This window comes from Oncorhynchus masou, chromosome 15, assembly GCF_036934945.1.
Source record: "Oncorhynchus masou masou isolate Uvic2021 chromosome 15, UVic_Omas_1.1, whole genome shotgun sequence".
In the NCBI taxonomy this organism is placed as follows: Eukaryota; Metazoa; Chordata; class Actinopteri; order Salmoniformes; family Salmonidae; genus Oncorhynchus; species Oncorhynchus masou.
The window spans coordinates 5,195,823-5,216,500 of record NC_088226.1 but is presented as its reverse complement, the minus strand read 5'-3'; the positions used below and the strand labels follow the sequence as shown (position 1 = coordinate 5,216,500).

Here is a 20,678-nt window from a genome sequence, read left to right as displayed (position 1 = left end):
TGCAATCATTCGATAACAGAATGGATGAGCTCCGATCAAGACTATCCTACCAACGGGACATTAAAAACTGTTATATCTTATCTTTCCCAAAGTCGTATCTGTTTACCACCACAAACCGATGCAGGCACTAAGACGGCACTCAATGAGCTGTATAAGGCCATAAGCAAACAAGAAAATGCTCATCCAAAGGTGGTGGACTTCAATGCAAAGAAACTTAAATGTGTTTTACCTCATTTCTACCAGCATGTTAAATGTGCAACCAGAGGAAAAAAACTCTAGACCACCTTTACTCCACACACAGAGATGCATAAAAAGATCTCCCTCGCTCTCCATTTGGCAAATCTGACCATAACTCTATCCTCCGGATTCCTGCTTACAAGCAAAAACTCAAGCAGGAAGTGGTCAGATGACACAGATGCTAAGCTAAAGGACTGTTTTGTTAGCACAGACTGGAATATGTTCCGGGATTCTTCCGATGGTATTGAGGAGTACAGCACATCAGTCACTGACTTTATCAATAAGTGCATCGATGATGTCGTCCCCACAGTGACCGTACGTACATAAGCCAACCAGAAGACATGGATTACTGGCAACATCCGCACTAAGCTAAAAGGTAGAGCTGCTTTTTTCAAGGAGCGGGACTCTAACCCGGACGCTTATAAGAAATCCTGCTATGCCCTCCAAAGAACCATCAAACAGGCAAAGCATCAATACAGGACTAAGATTGAATCGTACTACACCGGATTCAACACTCGTCGGATGTGGCAGGGCTTGCAAACTATTACAGACTACAAAGGGAAGCACAGCCGCGAGCTGCCCAATGAAACAAGCCTACCAGACGAGCTAAATAACTTCTATGCTCGCTTCGAGGCAAGCAACACTGTAGCATGCATGAGAGCATCAGCTGCTCTGGACGACTGTATGATTATGCTCTCCGTAGCCAGCGTAGGTAATAACACATCTGCCACGCTGATCCTTAACACGGGGGCCCCCCAGGGGTGCGTGCTCAGTCCCATCCTGTACTCCCTGTTCACCCATGACTGCATGGCCAAGGATGACTCCATCACCATAATTAAGTTTGCCGATAACACAACAGTGATCACATGATCACCGACAATGACATCATATAGGGAGGAGGTCAAAGACCTGACAGTGTGGTGCCAGGGTAACACCTTCTCCCTCAATGTGATCAAGACAAAGGAGATGATTGTGGACTACAGAAAAAGGAGGAACGAGCACGCCCCCATTCTCATCGACGGGGCTGTAGTGGAGCAGGTTGAGAGCTTCAAGTGTCCTTGGTGTCCACATCACCAACTTACTGTCATGGTCCAAACACACAAGACAGTTGTGAAGAGGGCACGACAAAGGCAATTTTTTTAATATATATATTTTTTTACCTTCATTTAACGAGGCAAGTTAGTTAAGAACAAATTCTTATTTCCAATGACAGCCTAGGATCAGTGGGTTAACTCCCTGTTCAGGGGCAGAACAACAGTTTTGTACCTTGTCAGCTGGGGGATTTGAACTTGCAACCATTTGGTTACTAGTCCAACGCTCTAACCACTAAGCTATCCTGCCACCTATTCTCTTTCAGGAAACTGAAAAGAATTGGCATGGGTCCTCAGATCTTCAAAACGTAATACAGCTGCACCATCAAGAGCATGGTTGCATCACCACCTGGTATGGCAACTACTCGGCCTCTGACCACAAGGCACTATCATCCAGAAGGCGAGGTCAGTACAGGTGCATCAAAGCTGGGACCGAGAGACTGAAAAACAGCTTCTATCTCAAGGCCATCAGACTGTTAAACAGCAACCACTAACATTGAGTGGCTGCTGCCAACACACTGACTCAACTCCAGCCACTTAAATAATGGGAATTGATGGGAAATTATGTAAAATATATCACTAGCCACTTTAAACAATGCTACCTAATATAATGTTTACATACCCTACATTATTCATCTCATATGTATACGTATATACTGTACTCTATATCATCTACTGCATCCTTATGTAATACATGTATCACTAGCCACTTTATCTATGCCACTTTGTTTACATACTCATCTCATATGTATATACTGTACTCGATACCATCTACTGTATCTTGCCTATGCTGCTCTGTACCATCACTCATTCATATATCTTTATGTACATATTCTTTATCCCCTTACACTGTTTATAAGAAATTAGTTTTGGAATTGTTAGTTAGATTACTTGTTGGTTATTACTGCATTGTCGGAACTAGAAGCACAAGCATTTCGATACACTCGCATTAACATCTGCTAACCATGTGTATGTGACAAATAAAATTTGATTTGATTTGATTTGACTAAAGAGGGTAGTGCATACAGCCCAGTACATCACTGGGGCCAAGCTTCCTGCCATTCAGGACCTTCATACAAGGTGGTGTCAGAGGAAGGGTTAGGGTTATAAATATATAGGGAAATGTGTGTGATGTTAGAAAAGAGCTGAACCTGAGGGTTGTTTGAAGGGGACCAACACACAGAGACAATAACAGTAAAGCAAACAGGCCTTTGCACCGGTGCTTCTTGCCTCCCTAGTGATACATGCCAGAGATAACGGCTTCATTTCAACCTCAGCACTTTTACAGCACTGTCCAAGACATTCACTGTGTCAATGTATCAACGCACCACCATGCTAGTCAATCTCCACTGCGACAACTCTCAATTTCTCCTATGATAGAAGTCCTGAGAGGTGGCATGCTCTAGCTTCCACACATCCCGCCTTCCTGTGATCCGTCTCTGGTCTTTGGAGACCAGCCTGGCTGTTAGTGTGTGAGGGGACGGGTCAGAGGGCCAGATGTGTGATTGAATCCTTCATAGTGGGGCGAACGAGAGGGTTGGATTTCTCTCCACTGTGATTCTGCCGTGGCGGCACGCTCTTCCCTCAGCGAAGAGATCTATCTCCTCATTCACTTTCAAAGGCAGCGAGCTGTATTATGACACGATCCAACACTCAAAACAACAAGAATCCTCTGATACCTCTCCATATTGGCCATGAACCAGAGAGAAAATACATTTACACATTTCAGACCATCCCAGTTGTTGTTATTCAATACACCAGCCAAAACAAACACTAGCCTATTCAGTGGCTAGTCTCTATCATTTCACTCTCCTTATCAAGCTCACAATGTGAACAGGAAGCTTTCCTTGTTGGCAGAGGCTTCCCCTGGTAAAGCTGTGTGTGGTAGAGCCTGACTCTGTCATGGGTGGGGGGCGCTGGATAGGGGGCGGGCAGAACCAGGCAGGTCAGAGTGCTGGACTAGGATTAACATTGACATCAGGGAGACACCACCTACATCTGTGGGGGTCAGGGGGCGTAAAGGTTAACTGTTCAGAGAACATGGCAGAGAGAGAGAGAGAGAGCACAGATCTCTACGCTACATTCTCAGTCCCATCTTCTATGATGAGGAATGCGGGTTTGGATGAAATGACATGTTTTTATTGTGTGCTTAAAATGATATAGCTTAATATTCAATTTTCCACATCCAGAGGAAGTTGCACCTCTTTTGCATTCACGGCACCACCGTCTGCAGTGTTATGACAGCAGATCTTCTGAGCTTATGCATCTTACACATGAGTAATGATCCTCCGACTTCAAAACAACACCAGTGCACTTCTGCAGAGGAAGAAGACAGTGGAACGGATATACACAGGCAAGTTTCTTCTTATCCTCAGGGAAGTCAGAATGAAACGTGCTTTTATCATGTGTCATAAGCACTGCTCATGGCCCCCCCCCCACACACACACACACTCACACAAACCACAACCCTACTTCCACCCCCCTCGCTCATATCCATGTTGAACCCCCCCGTCAAAAAATATTGGCAAACGTTGTAATTACGTGTGGAGTATCTCACAGCCCTTACATGGCTCGGAGGTTCAATCAGTGGCGGGCCTGATATTCCAGTTTTATCATATTTTAGTTTTATTCGAGGACGGTGGCAGCAGCAGGCCTCCAGTCAGCCATAATTGAAACGAGGGGAGGAAGGAGGAAGATGTAGAGGCTCTATGCCCCGCTCCTTGTAATCAAGCCCTTACTCCTGTGTGCTTTGCCCATTTTTCAAAGTGAAATATACTCGCAATCTGTATCGTAATACGTCGCCAGTCGCTCCTTCCTCCAGCCCAGAGCCTCGGGGTAATTAGGCATGAGAAAGTGTGCTTTTGAGATGAGGAAGAACCGAGCATTAAGGCTGTTCATGTAACACAACTGGGCCATGGATGTTGCCTGGCGTATATGCAAAACATTCAATTAACAGGTTTACATGATGAGGCACATTAAATTGTCACACTCCTATATTCACTCTCCCTTATTCAATAATTTGGCGCTCGGGCAATGTATTCTGTTTGATTCTCTGCATTATCTGTTCAGCTGAATTCCATACATGTGAATGTGATATGCGGCTGGTTGGATTGGGAGGGGGAGAATGGTGAGAAAGCGGCACCGGGGGACTGATGGAGAAGTTGATGTATGATCCCTGGTGGCTGGGCTTTTTTGAAGCGTGGAGCTGGGCAGGTGATTCAGAGGCGTCGGCTCTTTAAACAGTGTAATGAGCCAGAGAGGATGCTGCCTTCTCTCTTGTTCCATCCATTCCCCTCTCTCTCTCTCTCTCTCTCTCTCTCTCTCTCTCTCTCTCTCTCTCTCTCTCTCTCTCTCTCATCACACCGCTCCACATCAGTCGGCTGAGGCTGGGGTTTTTACGAGGGTCAGTCCTCACCCTGCCTGGCCACGCTACTCTCAGGAAGTCCCTGCTGTTGCCTCTGCTGCTGGGCTCTCTGGGGAATACCTCACCACACGGCGCTGTGCCACGCAGAGCGGAGCGGTGCAGAGCCCGGTGCAGAGCCCAGTGCAGAGCCCAGGGCAGAGCCCAGTGCATGCACCCACGCTGTCACACAACGGCAGCGGTAAAGGGTCCAACAAGCATTACCACAGAGCAGGACACAAAGGGCAGCACGGCAGGGGATGACCCCTTCCAGCTGGCACACTGACACACACCGGGGGATACTGGTGTGTGTGTGTGTGTGTGTGTGTGTGTGTGTGTGTGTGTGTGTGTGTGTGTGTGTGTGTGTGTGTGTGTGTGTGTGTGTGTGTGTGTGTGTGTGTGTGTGTGTGTGTGTGAGAAAGAGAAAAGTGCGTGTATACATGCATGTGTGTGTTTAAGCATAATGTAAGTGTGTGAGCACATAATTAATGTAAGTATGCATGAAAGTGTGAGCGTGTGTGTTTGAGTACGTGTGCTGTGTGATGTGATGTGATGGTTAGCATACTAAGGCAACTCACAGCATCACAGGCAGGCACCCCGATGGGGGTACAGAGACGAGAGGGGAGGGCTACGACACACAGCTTTTCATTGATGCTGATAATATATAAATGCATGCCCACATGGATGCTGCTCCTAAGTAGACAAACACATACATCAATTTCCAAAACTAACACATTTGAAATTCAAATGCCCGAGCACATTTTTTACGATATGTCTCATTTCTCTCGCCGTAATCTAAAAAGAGGACTGAACATTGGAGGGAAAGAACAAATGCTGTTTGGAATTTAAGATGATGCATTTGGTTTGTGGCGTGTTGTTGTTTCCCCCTTTCCAGTAAATCACAGGTGTGTGGAGGGACTGAGGCTGTAGCCCAGGGCTTGTTGCTGCTGACAGGTTCAGTGTTTCAGGACTTCACTCCTTTTCAATGACACTTCTGAATTGAGAAGCAGAGGGAGAGAAAAGAGGTTTCTGCTGGAGGTTGAATTAAAGAGGCTCTCTCTCCCTCTTTTTTTCTGGTGGCGTTTAAAATCAATTCATTCAGTGGACTGCTGACACAGCCAGGCCCGGAGAGCCTAGGATTTATGGCTCCCTCTAATGGGCATGCTCTGAACCAAAGCCCTGCCGTCAGCACAATCCAGCTAGCCGCCCGCCCGCTCCCTCGCTCCTCACTTTTAAAGACGCAGGCACCTCCCTCCAGCCTCCTCCTCTCCCCCAATCCCCTCCACTGTGGAGGAGCTCCTACGGCCATGCGAGGGGGCTGAGGAAAACACTGCCGGCGGTAACACAGGAGGAATTTTGAAAATCGGTGAAATCTAAACTATTAATCACAAAGAAAGCGAATTATATGCGAGTGAGAGACCAAGAAGACGATGGAGAGAAAGGAAGAGATACTGAACAATTCCATTTTGAATTTAGAAATGTATTGGGTGTTTACTTTGAAAGGACCATAATTTCACACAGTTTGAATGGCATATTCTGATTAAAATCGATGCATTGCTATTGGTAAGGTGTATTTAGAGTTAATAATTTCAAATGTAAAACCTCTAATGTCAATAAGAAGATTTTAGTACTGTCTATCTACCAATTCCACAAGTGGTATTTCTTATGGAGTGGTCTATAATTTGGTTCTTTATCCATTAACTTGTCTGACCTGTGGGGTGTATGTGGTCGCTACATATTCATATATTCATAACCTAGTATAGTGTCAGAGTGTCAGGAACAATTTATGACTGAAGGAAAAAGACGATTGAAAACACTAGCCCATGAGCCCAGCCAGTGTGAGATGTGTATAACAGATGATTGCCTGAATTGTGATGACTAGCACAAGTCATTCCCTCAACTCTGCCCATCATCAACACAGTGTTACATCCAGGTGTGTGTGTGTCCATCCGTGTATGTGTGTCTGTGACAGAGAGAAGCACCGTATATAAAATAGAAAGAGATGGGGAATTGGAACCCAATGGAGAAAAGGAAGAGAGAGAGGGGGAAATAATATGAGATGTGAGGAAATGTGTTGCTGTACAGGGGTGGTATAATAGCAGAATAGATGGTGTTCTGCCGCAGGGCCTGAGGAGGAGAGAGTCCCTGTATAACCTACAACTTCTCAATGTTTTCAATGTTCATCTGCCAGTACAGTGATACCAGAGAGAGAAATAACAACCTTCACAGCAGCCCCACTGCTTCTGATCCACGTCTAACACCAGCTACCATCCCTATGAGGTGAATGTATTACTGGCACTGAATTACCCCTCACGTTACTCCTATTCTCCAGCTACCACTACAGTCAGCCATAACTGACCATTTGTCCAGCTTCATTATGAAGCCATGCATGGAGAATCCAGCCCAGTCTCCAGTCGTCACATTCAATTTCAAAATACAATTCACCCCCCCCCCAAATCCCCACCATTTCTCCCTTAGTTATGTTCAACCTTCTCCTTGTTTGATAAAATATGATGTGATTAAAATAGATTACACACCTTGTTAGCGGAGTGTTCCATATTTGATACGGCGGTGCTTTGAGACAGCCAACCTCGTCCGTGATTCAAAGCGATTGTGGCCTTGTTCTGTGGCTATTTGTTTAATAAGCCCTGCTACACCAGTGGACCTTTTAAGTGAACAGACTCCCCTGCAGCAAAGGCAAAGATCAATACCCACACCTGGAGAAAAAAAATAACAGCCAAGGATTTTCTATCCCGGCCCCTTTTATATAGTGAAATAAGAGCGGGAAGATAATCAGTGTGTCTGTAACAATCATAGCCGCAAAAACAGACAGAGGGGAAGTGGCCTATTTTTGAAGGAATCCCACAGGTCAACCATGCAGAGTGAGATGTTTAGGACCGGTGAGACCACCACGGACCAGATGCCTCACACTAAGCCTAGTTAACAGTTGAACCAGTTATATTATCTCTTGAAGGAATATTATACATACAAAGTCTTTGTGGCTAAATTAACTCATTGTTATCTCCATTTTCTCCGCCTGCTGATTGAAAGCTTCTAGTGTGATGGCTGATTGGGGAAGCCTTCCATTTGTACCAATATAGCACACTAGGACTTCACATCCAGGAGTAATACAGAGTCAGACTTCATAGAAATGAGTGAAAAGAAGCTCTTCAGAGGTCTGCTGACACACAGAGAAGAACAAAGTGCGCAGGAGGGAGAAATCTAATATTGTAGTCAATGAGCTCTGTTTGACCGGAGACGCGACACGAGCTGCCTCGAAAACAGATTTTCATTATACTTATATCGTGATCATATAAGAAAGTCTAACTCGAGGCCAAGGTAAATTAGAGCCAATTAGTACCATATTGTCTGTTTTAAACAGAGGCAAATGAACAGGCTCTAGAACTCGAGTGTTTATTTCGTAAATCATTGGAATGTTGCACCTGTTGAGAATGCAAAGAGATTAGGTATTTGATTTAAATCTTATATCAAAACATTTGGGGAGCCTTTTTGTTTACACTTGTTTATTTATCAGCGTAAAGCTGCATTTTGGCTCCTGTTTCGTGTATGAGCAGAATTAGCAGCACTGTGTGAGGGCAGTTTGGGGGGGGGGACACCCACCAGCTAGCACAGGAGCACTGGATGTCCATCATTACCACACCACACCGCTGATCACCGCAATAATATAGAACTATAACCAAGCAATTAGTCTAATGGAAAACAGCACTCTTTATCCCAGTGTGATGTGGTAAGGTGCAATGGGCACACCTCTTGGGCCTCGCCAGTGGATGCTAGAGGCTGGAGGTTGTGGAGTGGAAAGGTAATGGCAGAGAAAGAGAGAATCTCATGGTAGAGAGGGAGAGGCAGGGGAGGAGAGAGAATCTCATGGTAGAGAGGGAGAGGCAGGGGAGGAGAGAGAATCTCATGGTAGAGAGGGAGAGGCAGGGGAGGAGAGAAAATCATGGTAGAGGGGGAGAGGCAGGGGAGGAGAGAGAATCTCATGGTAGAGAGGGAGAGGCAGGGGAGGAGAGAGAATATCATGGTAGAGAGAGGAGAGGCATGGGGAGGAGAGAGAATCTCATGGTAGAGAGGGAGAGGCAGGGGAGGAGAGAGAATCTCATGGTAGAGAGGGAGAGGCAGGGGAGGAGAGAGAATCTCATGGTAGAGAGGGAGAGGCAGGGGAGGAGAGAGAATCTCATGGTAGAGAGGGAGAGGCAGGGGGAGGAGAGAGAATCTCATGGTAGAGAGGGAGAGGCAGGGGGAGAGAGAATCTCATGGTAGAGAGGGAGAGGCAGGGGGAGGAGAGAGAATCTCATGGTAGAGAGGGAGAGGAGGGGGGAGAGGCATGGTAGAGGGGAGGCAGGGGGAGGAGAGAGAATCTCATGGTAGAGAGGGAGAGGCAGGGGAGGAGAGAGAATCTCATGGTAGAGAGGGAGAGGCAGGGGGAGGAGAGAGGATTTTTATTTTGTTTGTTTATTTCGCCTTTATTTAACCAGGTAATAAGCTAGTTGAGAACAAGTTCTCATTTACAACTGTAACCTGGCCAAGATAAAGCAAAGCAGATGTAATGGTAGAGAGAGAGAGGGGCAGGAGACGGGAGGAGAGAGAAGGCCCATTGATCCTCAATGCCACCTGCTGTATGGCTCCTGCGAGGCCAGCCAGGGGAGCAGGAAACACACACATGGGCGCCTGCCTGGGCCATGGCCATATGGATGAAAGCCTTGTGGAGGTGCCGAGCCAGTCTTCCGCTATCTGACCACATCAGGTTGATTGACGGTCTTGAAGTTGGTGTTTTAAAGAAGTACACACAAAGGTGTAATGACAGAGGATACACATGCAGAGAAACAGGTACAGAGAGAGCGAGTATTGGTGTGTGTGTGTGTTTGTGTAATAGAGAGACTTTAAGAGTGTGTGTGTGTGTGTGTGTGTGTGTGTGTGTGTGTGTGTGTGTGTGTGTGTGTGTGTGTGTGTGTGTGTGTGTGTGTGTGTGTGTGTGTGTGTGTGTGTGTGTGGACAAGTTTAACCATACTTGTTGGACCAGAAGTCCCCACAAGAATAATAAACAAACAAACATTTGACCAACTGGGGACATTTTGTTCGTCCCCACAAGGTCATATGCTATTTCTAGGGGGTTTAGTCTTAAGGTTACAATTAGTGCTAGGGTTAGAATTAGGTTTAGGTTTAGTTTTAGGGTTAGGGTACGGGTATGGGTTAGGGGTTAAGGAAAATAAGATTTTGAATGGGACTGAATTGTATGTCCCCGCGAGGTTAGTTGCGCACGACTGTGTGTGTGTATGTTTGGGGATGACCCCTTCCAGCTGGCACACTGACACACACCGGGGGATACTGGTGTGTGTGTGTGTGTGTGTGTGTGTGTGTGTGTGTGTGTGTGTGTGTGTGTGTGTGTGTGTGTGTGTGTGTGTGTGTGTGTGTGTGTGCGTGCGTGCGTGTGTGTGTAATAGAGAGGCAGGTAGAGAGAGAGCAGGTGTGTGTGTGTAATAGAGAGGCAGGTAGAGAGAGAGAGCAGGTGTGTGTGTGTGTGTGTGTGTGTGTGTGTGTGTGTGTGTGTGTGTGTGTGTGTGTGTGTGTGTGTGTGTGTGTGTGTGTGTGTGTGTGTGTGTGTGTGTGTAATAGAGAGGCAGGTAGAGAGAGAGCAGGTGTGTGTGTGTGTGTTGGAGAGAGAGAGAGGCAGAGGGACGTACCTGCCCAGCTGGGGGTCTCCATGTACAGGTAACGCCGGACGGGCCAAAGCTGGGTGATTCACTCACTGTTGATACTAACAAACCCTGTAGACACAAGGCAACACATCCCCAGTTTAGACAGGAGGACCAAGGCAGGCAGTTGCAGACATTTACATTTCTCAGACATTTACAACGAGTCAAATGTGTGTGTTTATTTGTTTGTGCGTGTGTGTCCCTGCCTGCCTGCTTGCGTGCGTGTGTGTTGTTTAAGTGTGTGAGTGCTCTCCTACTGTGAATGTTTCTGCTGAGCTGTGAATCTGAGCAGGCCTCAGGTTGGCTGGGGCCCAGCAGCCCAGCCGGTGAACCACAGAGAAAACTGCATTGATTTCATCCCCCAGAAATCCCATCTCGCTGAGCCCGCCTTCTCACCCCGCCCTCCTCCCAATTAAGCATTTGCAGGGAGCCATGCCAACACAATTTGTCATTTATCAAAAGTAATTAAAAGCAATTTCTTCTCTGTTGTTGATTGGGAATTGACTAATTGTTGAGACTGTACAAATGGGGATAAATAAACCAGGGAATGGATGAATTTTACATAAACTTGGAGGAAAGCATAAACACTGTAAAATGAGTCCTCGACATCTGGCTCTGTGATTCCTCTCAACATGATTACGACTGCAAAAACTGAACCAGTTGTTCATGACATTCTGATACACAACAAGTCAAAGCCAGTAAATAATATATTAGAAACAACATATTGACTAACTGACTTAAAGAGTTCTGCTGCTAGAAATAGAGAGGGGCTAGTAAGAACTATGGCTGCTTTTCTGTCAAGACGGGACATATCCCACTGGGCACAATTCAACGTTAATTCCACATTGGTTTGACGTAAATTCATTAAAATGAAGTGGAAACATCGTTGATTCAACCTGTGTGTGCCCAGTGGGATGTTTCCCCAGATGGACCAACAAAGATATTTAATTTGGTAAATATCAACATTTAAGCCAGATATTCATTAAAAAAAACACAAGATAGCAGGCAAGGCAACCTGGGGAGGGAAAACCAAAGACCATTCAGCAGTAGAGGTTAGAGTTCATCTGTTCAGTGAAACCCAGCAATACCATTTCAACATTATCGGTAACAACCCCTGAATGCACCATTACCTTCTATAAGGGCAGAATTAAATGTCAGAATTGATTTGGGGAGGGAGGGCTGAGATATAAGCGGGCAGCTCTGGCGGCCATTTTGTTCCAGCGCGGCCCTGTATTTGGTCTCCCTGGATCATTAGCAGATGGAGCAGAGAGAAGGGCTGGAAACACATGAAGGAGGTGTGGGCACAACTGTCTCCGGTGACAGGGGATGAAATAAAAAACAGGGAAGAGAGGAAGAGTGAGAGGAACCCAAAATGAAAAAGGAACTATGCACGCAGAATGCCAGAGGAGTTCTTTAAATGTCCCACTGCTTTGCAAATAAGTTAGTTAGCTAAACAAATACCTGGCTTTGTTCTGAGCAGATCACTTTACTAACCAATGCTTCTTTCGGTGCCAACAAATGGAGCCGTTGCTTCAATGAGACGATTAGATTATCCCTTTGAAGGCTGCAGTTGGACAAGCAATTCTATCATTGCCTGGGAACACAAAAATAATTGGGCAACAGTGGGAAAAGTGTGATATTCACGCCTCTACTGAGACTGAACCATGCCTGGAATATCTAATGGAGCCTTTCACTCTCTCCTGCCTTGTTTGGATTCCCATTCATCATGAAAAAGTCAATTACTTATGTTCCCTAACATGCATGGTTATTAATGCTCTAATTATGCTTCTCCCTCTAATCTTTTGCCTTGCAATTTGGGTGATATACCGTATGTGTGAACAACATGGCAGGTCCCATAGAAGTGAAAGCTGAATTAGGAATTGTTGTGCTATAAAGCACCTTCTCTTGGGAGCCATCGGCGAGATAGAGAGAGCCTGTCATTGGTTGTCTATACATGGGGATTTATGTAAGCCCACTGAGCATGTGTGTGCATATGCGTTCTCCCTAAGTATGTCATGTATGCACAGGGCTGAATAATCAGTTGCTAATACAGTTACCCACTAATATTATATAGCTAATAGCTCATAGCCTTCCAACATGACAACATGATTTAATCAAACCCCAAACTAGCCCCCTATCACTTCCTCTGGTTCCTATTAAGTCGGCCCTGACAGCTTTAGAGGGGTGAAATAATTTGGGAGGTTTTGAAGATGCCTGTGAGAGCCTTGGGGAGCCCCTGCAGAGTGGCTGTGGAGGCCCTGTACTGCCTGCAGCCATGACTGTTCTTCAAGGCTTCTCCTCTGAGCATTTTTACAACAGCACAAATTAGGAGGAAGGAATGCCTCTGTCAGTGCAACCCAGACAGCCAACTTGGGCAGAAACTTGGATGACAATGAAGAAACGGAGGGCGTCATAAACTGAGGAAAATAAGCTCTCACTTTCAAACGTTTACGGCAGCTCAAATATCTAATGATACCTCTCATAGCTTTTAATCTTTAATGTGAAAAATTAATCATCCCATTCATTATTTTAATAGCTGTCATTTTTCTCTCCCTAAAGTGATGATTTATAACCATTAAGCCCCACGTCAGCTTGTGTGAGAGGGATTTATAGTAATGTTTGCACCAGGTAGCCTCCAACCATATTTCATTACTCTGACAAGCCATTAAAATGCCCTGATGATTAAACAACAGCTCTGAGGTCAGTGTGTATGGCTGTTAACTTACACTGTATACTCCAGGCTGGGGATTGAGACAGACACACAGCCTCTCTTCTCTCCCTCCAGACTGTGTGTGAATGTATGGATGTGGTGTATCTCATTCTATACAGTGGGGGGATGAGAGAGTCACTACCACTGAGGGAGAATGGTATAAAGATACGCCAGAGATACAAAGACATTGCTGTGTTACTGGGCGACTACAGCCGTGGTGCCTTCTACTAAAGAGGTTTTGCACCATGAAGGAGACTAGGTAGATATTTTAAAGGAACTGTGGAAGCAAAACATTGAGTAGTTTGTTTATTTGGTGATGGAGACGAGGTTGTGCTTTGAGTGGCATAGACCTAACCTGCCCATGTTGCTTGGGAAAAAGCAGCCCTCAAAATGGATCCCCTTTGGATCCAGTAAGAGAGGAAAGGAGAGGAGAGAGAACGGCAGGCCTGGAAGAGCTACGTAGCTGGGAGAGGATTATCTCCCCTGCATGTTCTATGATACATACACGTCTAATATCCAGGGTCCAGCGGTCACAATTGATCACCAACGCTGTGTCTGACACTGACTGACAGCGGCTGTAATTGCTATGTTTGCTTTGGGAGTAGAGCAGAGGAACAGAGCAGAGGAACAGAGCAGGGGAACAGAGCAGGGGAACAGAGCAGGGGAACAGAGCAGGGAAACAGAGCAGGGAAACAGAGCAGGGGAACAGAGCAGGGGAACAGAGCAGGACCGAGAGGTCCAAACACACTGGGCTCCCTCACTGCATTACTACAGTCCAAAACCCCAGGATCCCCAGTCTGAACATTACATCATAGATTGGACTACACTTAGCTGAGGACAAGGGAAAAGTGTCTGATACAGGATGTGTGAAGAATATACAAGTAAGGACATTGTCAAAACTTTGGTTGTGGTGTTGGATGACTCCATTTTTATACATGTTTATCTAACAAAATCTCATATTGTACATATTTGTTTTTAATCAGATGCCATTTAAAATCCTGTGTTGATATATTTGTGTCTAGGCTGCATGTCAGTCATGTTTTCAGAGAATAGTTTTTGTCTTTCGGTTCTCTCATTTAATGTCTGCGGTACCTGTGTGATACGTCTAGCTCTCTAGATCCCTTTACAGCAGTGGTATTCAAAGTCTGGGTCGCTGGGGAACTGCAATGGAAAAATATACATTTTTTGAGAACGATAAATTCAATTTTATAGTTGTATCATTAGATTTGGGGTGGGGTCATGAGAAATTATTGTGAAAAAGATTGAATACCATTGGTTTGAATGCCATTGGTTTGAATGCCATTGGTTTGAATGTCATTGGTTTGAATGCCATTGGTTTGAATACCATTGGTTTGAATACCATTTGTTTGAATACCATTTGTTTGAATACCATTTGTTTGAATACCATTTGTTTGAATACCATTAGTTTGAATACCATTTGTTTGAATACCATTTGTTCGAATACCATTTGTTCGAATACCATTTGTTCGAATACCATTTGTTTGAATACCATTAGTTTGAATACCATTTGTTTGAATACCATTAGTTTGAATACCATTTGTTTGAATACCATTTGTTTGAATACCATTAGTTTGAATACCATTTGTTTGAATAACATTAGTTTGAATACCATTTGTTTGAATACCATTTGTTTGAATACCATTTGTTTGAATACCATTAGTTTGAATACCATTAGTTTGAATACCATTTGTTTGAATACCATTTGTTTGAATGCCATTGGTTTGCAGGCTATAGCATAGTATACATGTAGAAGAGAATATATCAGCTCCTCTCAAATGAGTTAGAGAAAAATACTGTTGTTTTGTCCCTGATGAAAAGCAGAGAAATGCATCTCATTTGTAATGGTTAACGCAAATATAGGCATACGAATGTTAATTACCACTACAAATACAACAGTGGTAACAATGAAACATCTACTTACACATGTAGCGTGATGCCGTTCCCAATAACACTTTTGTCTGCGTGAAACAGGATGTTTAGCGCCCAGCTGTAGAGTGAAGCTGTGAATGCATGGGGAAATGCTACTTGTAACTCAGAGTATTATCTTTTGTAACTTTGCAAGTTTTTTATCTATCGGCAAGGCACATGAAATCCCAACTGGTCAGACTCTAGGCCTCTGATGCCTGGCTTTAGTCATGAATCAAACCACTGCAGAAATGAAAGCAGTTTAGAAGGCTGCCAAGATTCTACTCAAACAAGTTAGTGATTAAAAATACATGTCAAAAGAATATTTTTGTGACAACAAGTTCTCCCAAATTCTTGTTGAACTTCTAATGTTCCCGGCTATGACTTCAAGGGGAAATTAAATATTAAAGCTATTATCTAAGACTCTCTTAATGTTATCTAAGGTTAAGTTATATATATATATATATATATATATATATATATATATATATATATAATGCCAACCTTCACAACTATTTTACGTAATAGAGTCCAATTTTGGAGGAGGAACATCAAGGGGGAACTGATCCGCTATGTAGACCCACAACCTATGTGACATACTCCATTCATTTCATACTCCTTTGTGGACCACATTATGCATTATGCATGTTCTGCGTACGATATGTAATCGGTAACACCCTGTATTTCACCTCGGTCTAGTTTGATTTCTCTGCTGCTGGCTGTCTCTATCTGGCATGATATTCACAGACTAGGCCTGGTGTACCAACATCATAATGATTACTTTCACCTTGTAGCTGGGGTTTTGCTGTTCTGAATGTGAAATATCATTGCAGCCACTGCACCCGATACCATAACCTCAATCACTACTGTTTACCCAACTGTAAAGTGGTAAATAACTAAGCATTTGAGCGAGGTTAGCGTAGCCGGAAAGCGAGTTGAAAGCCTGGGCTCTGATAAATTTGTCGGAAAAATGCTCCTGGAGTATTTGTTGTCGACTGTGCATCAGTGAGGAGCTGGCCTGGGATTTGAGTCTTGCTGAAGCCAAGCAAAGCATGCCAGATCACTAATTGCACAATTTAAAACCAAAGTCCCTGGCAGCTTGTCGTTTGCAACAGAGGGAAGAGCCATTGCTTAATCAGTGAGCTCAACACAGATCTACCCAGCTCTCTGTTGAGATACTAGAGATGTATGATGGAGAGTCCCTCCAAGCTCTGAGTCAATACCAAGAGCTAAGACAATGTATATATACAGTAACTGGTGTCAACTCCGTAATGACACCCTGGTGTCAACTCCGTAATGACAGCCTAGAACATACTTCAAGGTGGTTATGACTGTAGAATGACTGAGATGATGCACATGAATCGATAGCAGCTAATCAGGTTGGCATCAGGTGATTGGCTGAGTGTTCATTAAGGGTTGTTATGGAAACTGGTAATCGCCTGAAGGAAGAAGGTAATGATTTTCATAACCCTCTAAATACTGCATATGGTTTCTGAGCTCATAGGAGTCATAATCCGATCAGAATAACGATGCAGTTATTTTTCCTACCGGACATAGACATTGATAATTTCTGAGGTGGTGAGATGTAAAACTCTGTCTAGTACTGGCGGTTTCCAGCTAGGCCAAAATAAATAATGTCTTGCACTATACCAATGCTTTTTTGGATTCATTTAATCCATAAAACAATGTTTGGAGATAATAGTTGAAATATGCTTCTTTGCCGCTTTCTTCAACAGGGCCCCTGGAGTTAAATGAATTCCAGTAAGGCGAGCACATATACTTCTCCGTAAGAATGTTTAGAAGTCTGTAAATCGAAGTGCTAAAATGCATTACTCTGGTACACTGTTCCTGCAACTTCACTGTTGAGACAAACTGTTAACACTTGTAGCAACACTGGCTAGTGGGGTTGAAAGTGTTCTGGTGGTGAGGACATTAGCTAGCTGTGAAAGAGAGAGTGACAGGCCAGCCAAGGCACACACTACTCTCCATGAGAACAGTTTAACTAGCACTAGTAGGGCTGGTCCACTGGCCCTATAGAGGCAGACATACTGCCATTCTATTGTTCAGATGGACTTCTGCTCTGCTCTGAGCCGGGCCTAACGACATAACACACTCCATCAGCGACAGAGCAGGAAAAACACTGTCCCTCATGCATCACACGCATGCGCACACGCCCTCACACAAGCACAGACTCACGCACAGAAAGACAGCCCCGTGTTCAATTCCTCAGTGAAGCAACATCCGTCTCATTTTCACTCTGCTCGCTCTCTCTCTGTCTCTCTCTCTCTCTCTCTGTCTCTCTCTCTGTCTCTCTCTCTGTCTGTCTCTCTGTCTGTCTGTCTCTCTGTCTGTCTGTCTGTCTGTCTGTCTGTCTGTCTGTCTGTCTGTCTCTCTTTCTCCGTCTCTCTCTCTCAACAAGAGCGATGCGGCACTGAGGGCCTTGAATTAAAAAGCCAATATGTAAAACCATAGAGGGATGCCATTTTGAAAAAGTGTTTCATCAATGGAAATCATATTAACATGATAAAGGGCAGATTGGGAGGCGAGGGGCATTGATTCAGATGACGCTCCTCCAGTCCACGCCGCCATGTCCACTTCAGACATGTTAATGAATCACAACACAACAGAGGGTGGGAGAGATAGAGAGAGATGGAGGCAAGGAGACAGAGAGAGAGAGAAGGGTGGGGTCAAAGAAGCAGAAGAGAGGGGAGGTGGAGAGGAATGTAAGGATCACTTAGGTAGGGGGCATTTCTGGACACTGGGTTTGATGTTAGACAGTCAGGGCAGAGGGCTGCTGACATGGCCGTTCTGAGTGAGCTGAACCACAGCCTGGTGTAAAGAGGTGTGGCTGTGGCAGAGTGTTACAGAGACTACCCTACACCCTCTGTTGTACAGGACTACACACAGGCTGCCTGGGGGAGCCAGCATCCAAGGGTTCACACACACACACAGGCTGGGACATGACAGTGACAAGTCCATCGCTGCCAGGCCAAACAGTGGATTTACTTATCAGCGAACACACGGTAGACAGAGAGAGCGAGGCCACAACACAGAGAGAGCTGGGTCATTATCAACTCACCTTCAATTAACTGTCCTTGGCACACAGCATTCCAACCAGCCATGAGACATATTCATACCAAATAAACCCATTCAAAATGACTCCTCACTAAGGATCAGGTGGATTCTTTTGAGGAGCCCAAATAAAACTTTGTCAACATAAAACACATTCTTCATCAAAGGACGGACTCAAACGGATTATGTTCAAATGCTTGCCATGCTACAGAGAGGAGGGACTGGAAGAAGAAGAAGATATCTCGAAAAGGGGTGTGGGAGAGGAGGAGGCCTCTTTTGGAGTGTGATGGCGCAGCACCTTTGTTAAATATGAATAATTAAGTGGTAAAATGAAAGTGTTTCATCTCCATTATGATCAGAAAATAGGACTATGATACATAATTGAGAGTAGTTTCACTTTAATAGAATGAACAGAAGTCATTTGGTATTGGAATGTGCAGGGGTGATTTAGCCAAAAGAAAGTGTATTATTAGGTTTAATAGAATACCTACACATGATCAATGTCATGAGTGGAGCTGGTAGTTTGTCTCGGCTTCTCCAGATGATTAGTGTAATAGAATAATGGCCTGATGAATTCACATTGCTCCGGCATTGATTACAGAGAGCGCCACACATTTTTCATGTCGAGAACAGCTACACAGACCATTCATTACGCCTCTAATACATGTGACATAACAGCTGCATGACACATTATAACGGATGCTGACTGACTGTGTCTTTGTTTGAACATGCTCTGCCAAGGATTAGGGCAGCAGGTACCCTGGTGGTTAGAGTGTTGGGCTAATAACCGAGAAGTCATCGGTTCGATTACCCGAGTTGACAAAGTGAAAAATCTGTCAATGTACCCTTGAGCAAGGCACTTAAGACTAATTGCGCCAGGGGTACCGAACAGCTATGGCTTACCCTGTAAAACAACACATTTCACTACACCTATCTGGTGTATGTGTCACGCCTTGGTCATTGTATTTTGTGTTTTCGTTATATATTTGGTCAGGCCAGGGTGTGACATGGGTTTATATATTGTATTTTCGTATTGGGGTTTGTAGTATTTGGGATTGCGGCTGAGTAGGGGTGTTGTATAGGTTTGGCTGCCTGAGGCGGTTCTCAATCAGAGTCAGGTGATTCTCGTTGTCTCTGATTGGGAACCGTATTTAGGTAGCCTGGGTTTCACTTTGTATTTCGTGGGTGATTGTTCCTGTCTCTGTGTTAGTGTTCACCAGACAGGCTGTATAGGTTTTTTACGTTCTGTTTGTTTGTTTTTTTTATTTATAAGTTATTTCGTGTATTTGTTCCGTCATTTGTTCCATTAAAGAACATGAGTAACCAACACGCTGCATTTCGGTCCGACTCTCTTTCGACAAACGAAGAACGTCGTTACAGTATGTGACATACAGTACCGGACAAAAGTTTGGACACACTTGAGAACTCCTTTAAGACTGTTGGATAAGCATTCCAGGTGAAGCTAGTTGAGAGATTGCCAAGAGTGTGCAAAGCTATCATCAAGGCAAAGAGCTGCTACTTAAAATATAAAATATATTTTGATTTGTTTAACACTTTTTTGCTTACTACATGGTTCCATATGTGTTATTATATAATTTTTAAGTCGGAAGTTTACATACACCAGAGCCAAATACATTTAAACTCAGTTTTTCATCATTCCTGACATTTGATCCCAGTAAAAATTCCCTGTCTTAGGTCAGCTAAGATCACCACTTAATATTAAGAATGCGAAATGTCAGAATAATAGTAGAGAGAATAATTTATTTCAGCATTTCATTAAATTCCTAGTGGGTCAGAAGTTTACATACACTCAATTAGTATTTGGTAGCATTGCCTTTAAATTGTTTAACTTGTGTCAAATGTTTCGGGTAGCCTTCCAGAAGCTTCCCACAATAAGTTGGGTGAATTTTGGCCATATCCTCCTGACAGAGCTGGTGTAACTGAGTCAGGTTTGTAGGCATCCTTGCTCTCACACACTTTTTCAGTTCTGCCCACAAATGCTCTATAGGATTGAGGTCAGGGCTTTGTGATGGCCACTTTAATACCTTGACTTTGTTGTCCTTAAGCCATTTTGCCACAACTTTGGAAGTATGGTTGGGGTCATTGTCCATTTGGAAGTACCATTTGCGACCAAACTTTAACTTCCTAACTGATGTCTTGAGATGTTGCTTCAATATATCCACATAATTGTTCTTCCTCATAATTCCATGTATTTTGTGAAGTGCACTAGTCCCTCCTGCACCAAAGCACCCCCACAACACGATGCTGCCACCCCCATGCTTCACTATTGGGATGGTGTTCTTCGGCTTGCAAGCCTCCCCCATTCTCCTCCAAACATAACGATGGTCATTATGGCCAAACAGTTCTATTTTTGTTTCATCAGACCAGAGGACATTTTTCCAAAAAGTACGATCTTTGTCCCCATGTGGAGTTGCAAACCATAGTGGTTTTGGAGCAGTGGCTTCTTCCTTGCTGAGAGGCCTTTCATGTTATGTCAATATAGGACTAGTTTTTACTGTGGATATAGA

At 44.3% G+C, this 20,678-nt stretch overlaps 1 protein-coding gene across 3 annotated transcripts in view; it reads right to left on the bottom strand.

Annotated features, from left to right (window-relative positions):
• Window positions 1-20,678, bottom strand: part of LOC135555392 (RNA binding protein fox-1 homolog 3-like) — a 478,747-nt gene that overhangs the window by 212,161 nt on the left and 245,908 nt on the right. For all 3 annotated transcript variants that reach the window (XM_064987771.1, XM_064987768.1, XM_064987770.1), the window contains exon 4: window positions 10,431-10,514. In XM_064987771.1, coding sequence (XP_064843843.1) covers window positions 10,431-10,452 — 22 coding nt within the window. In that variant the 5' untranslated portion in view covers window positions 10,453-10,514. The remainder of the gene's footprint in view (window positions 1-10,430; window positions 10,515-20,678) is intronic.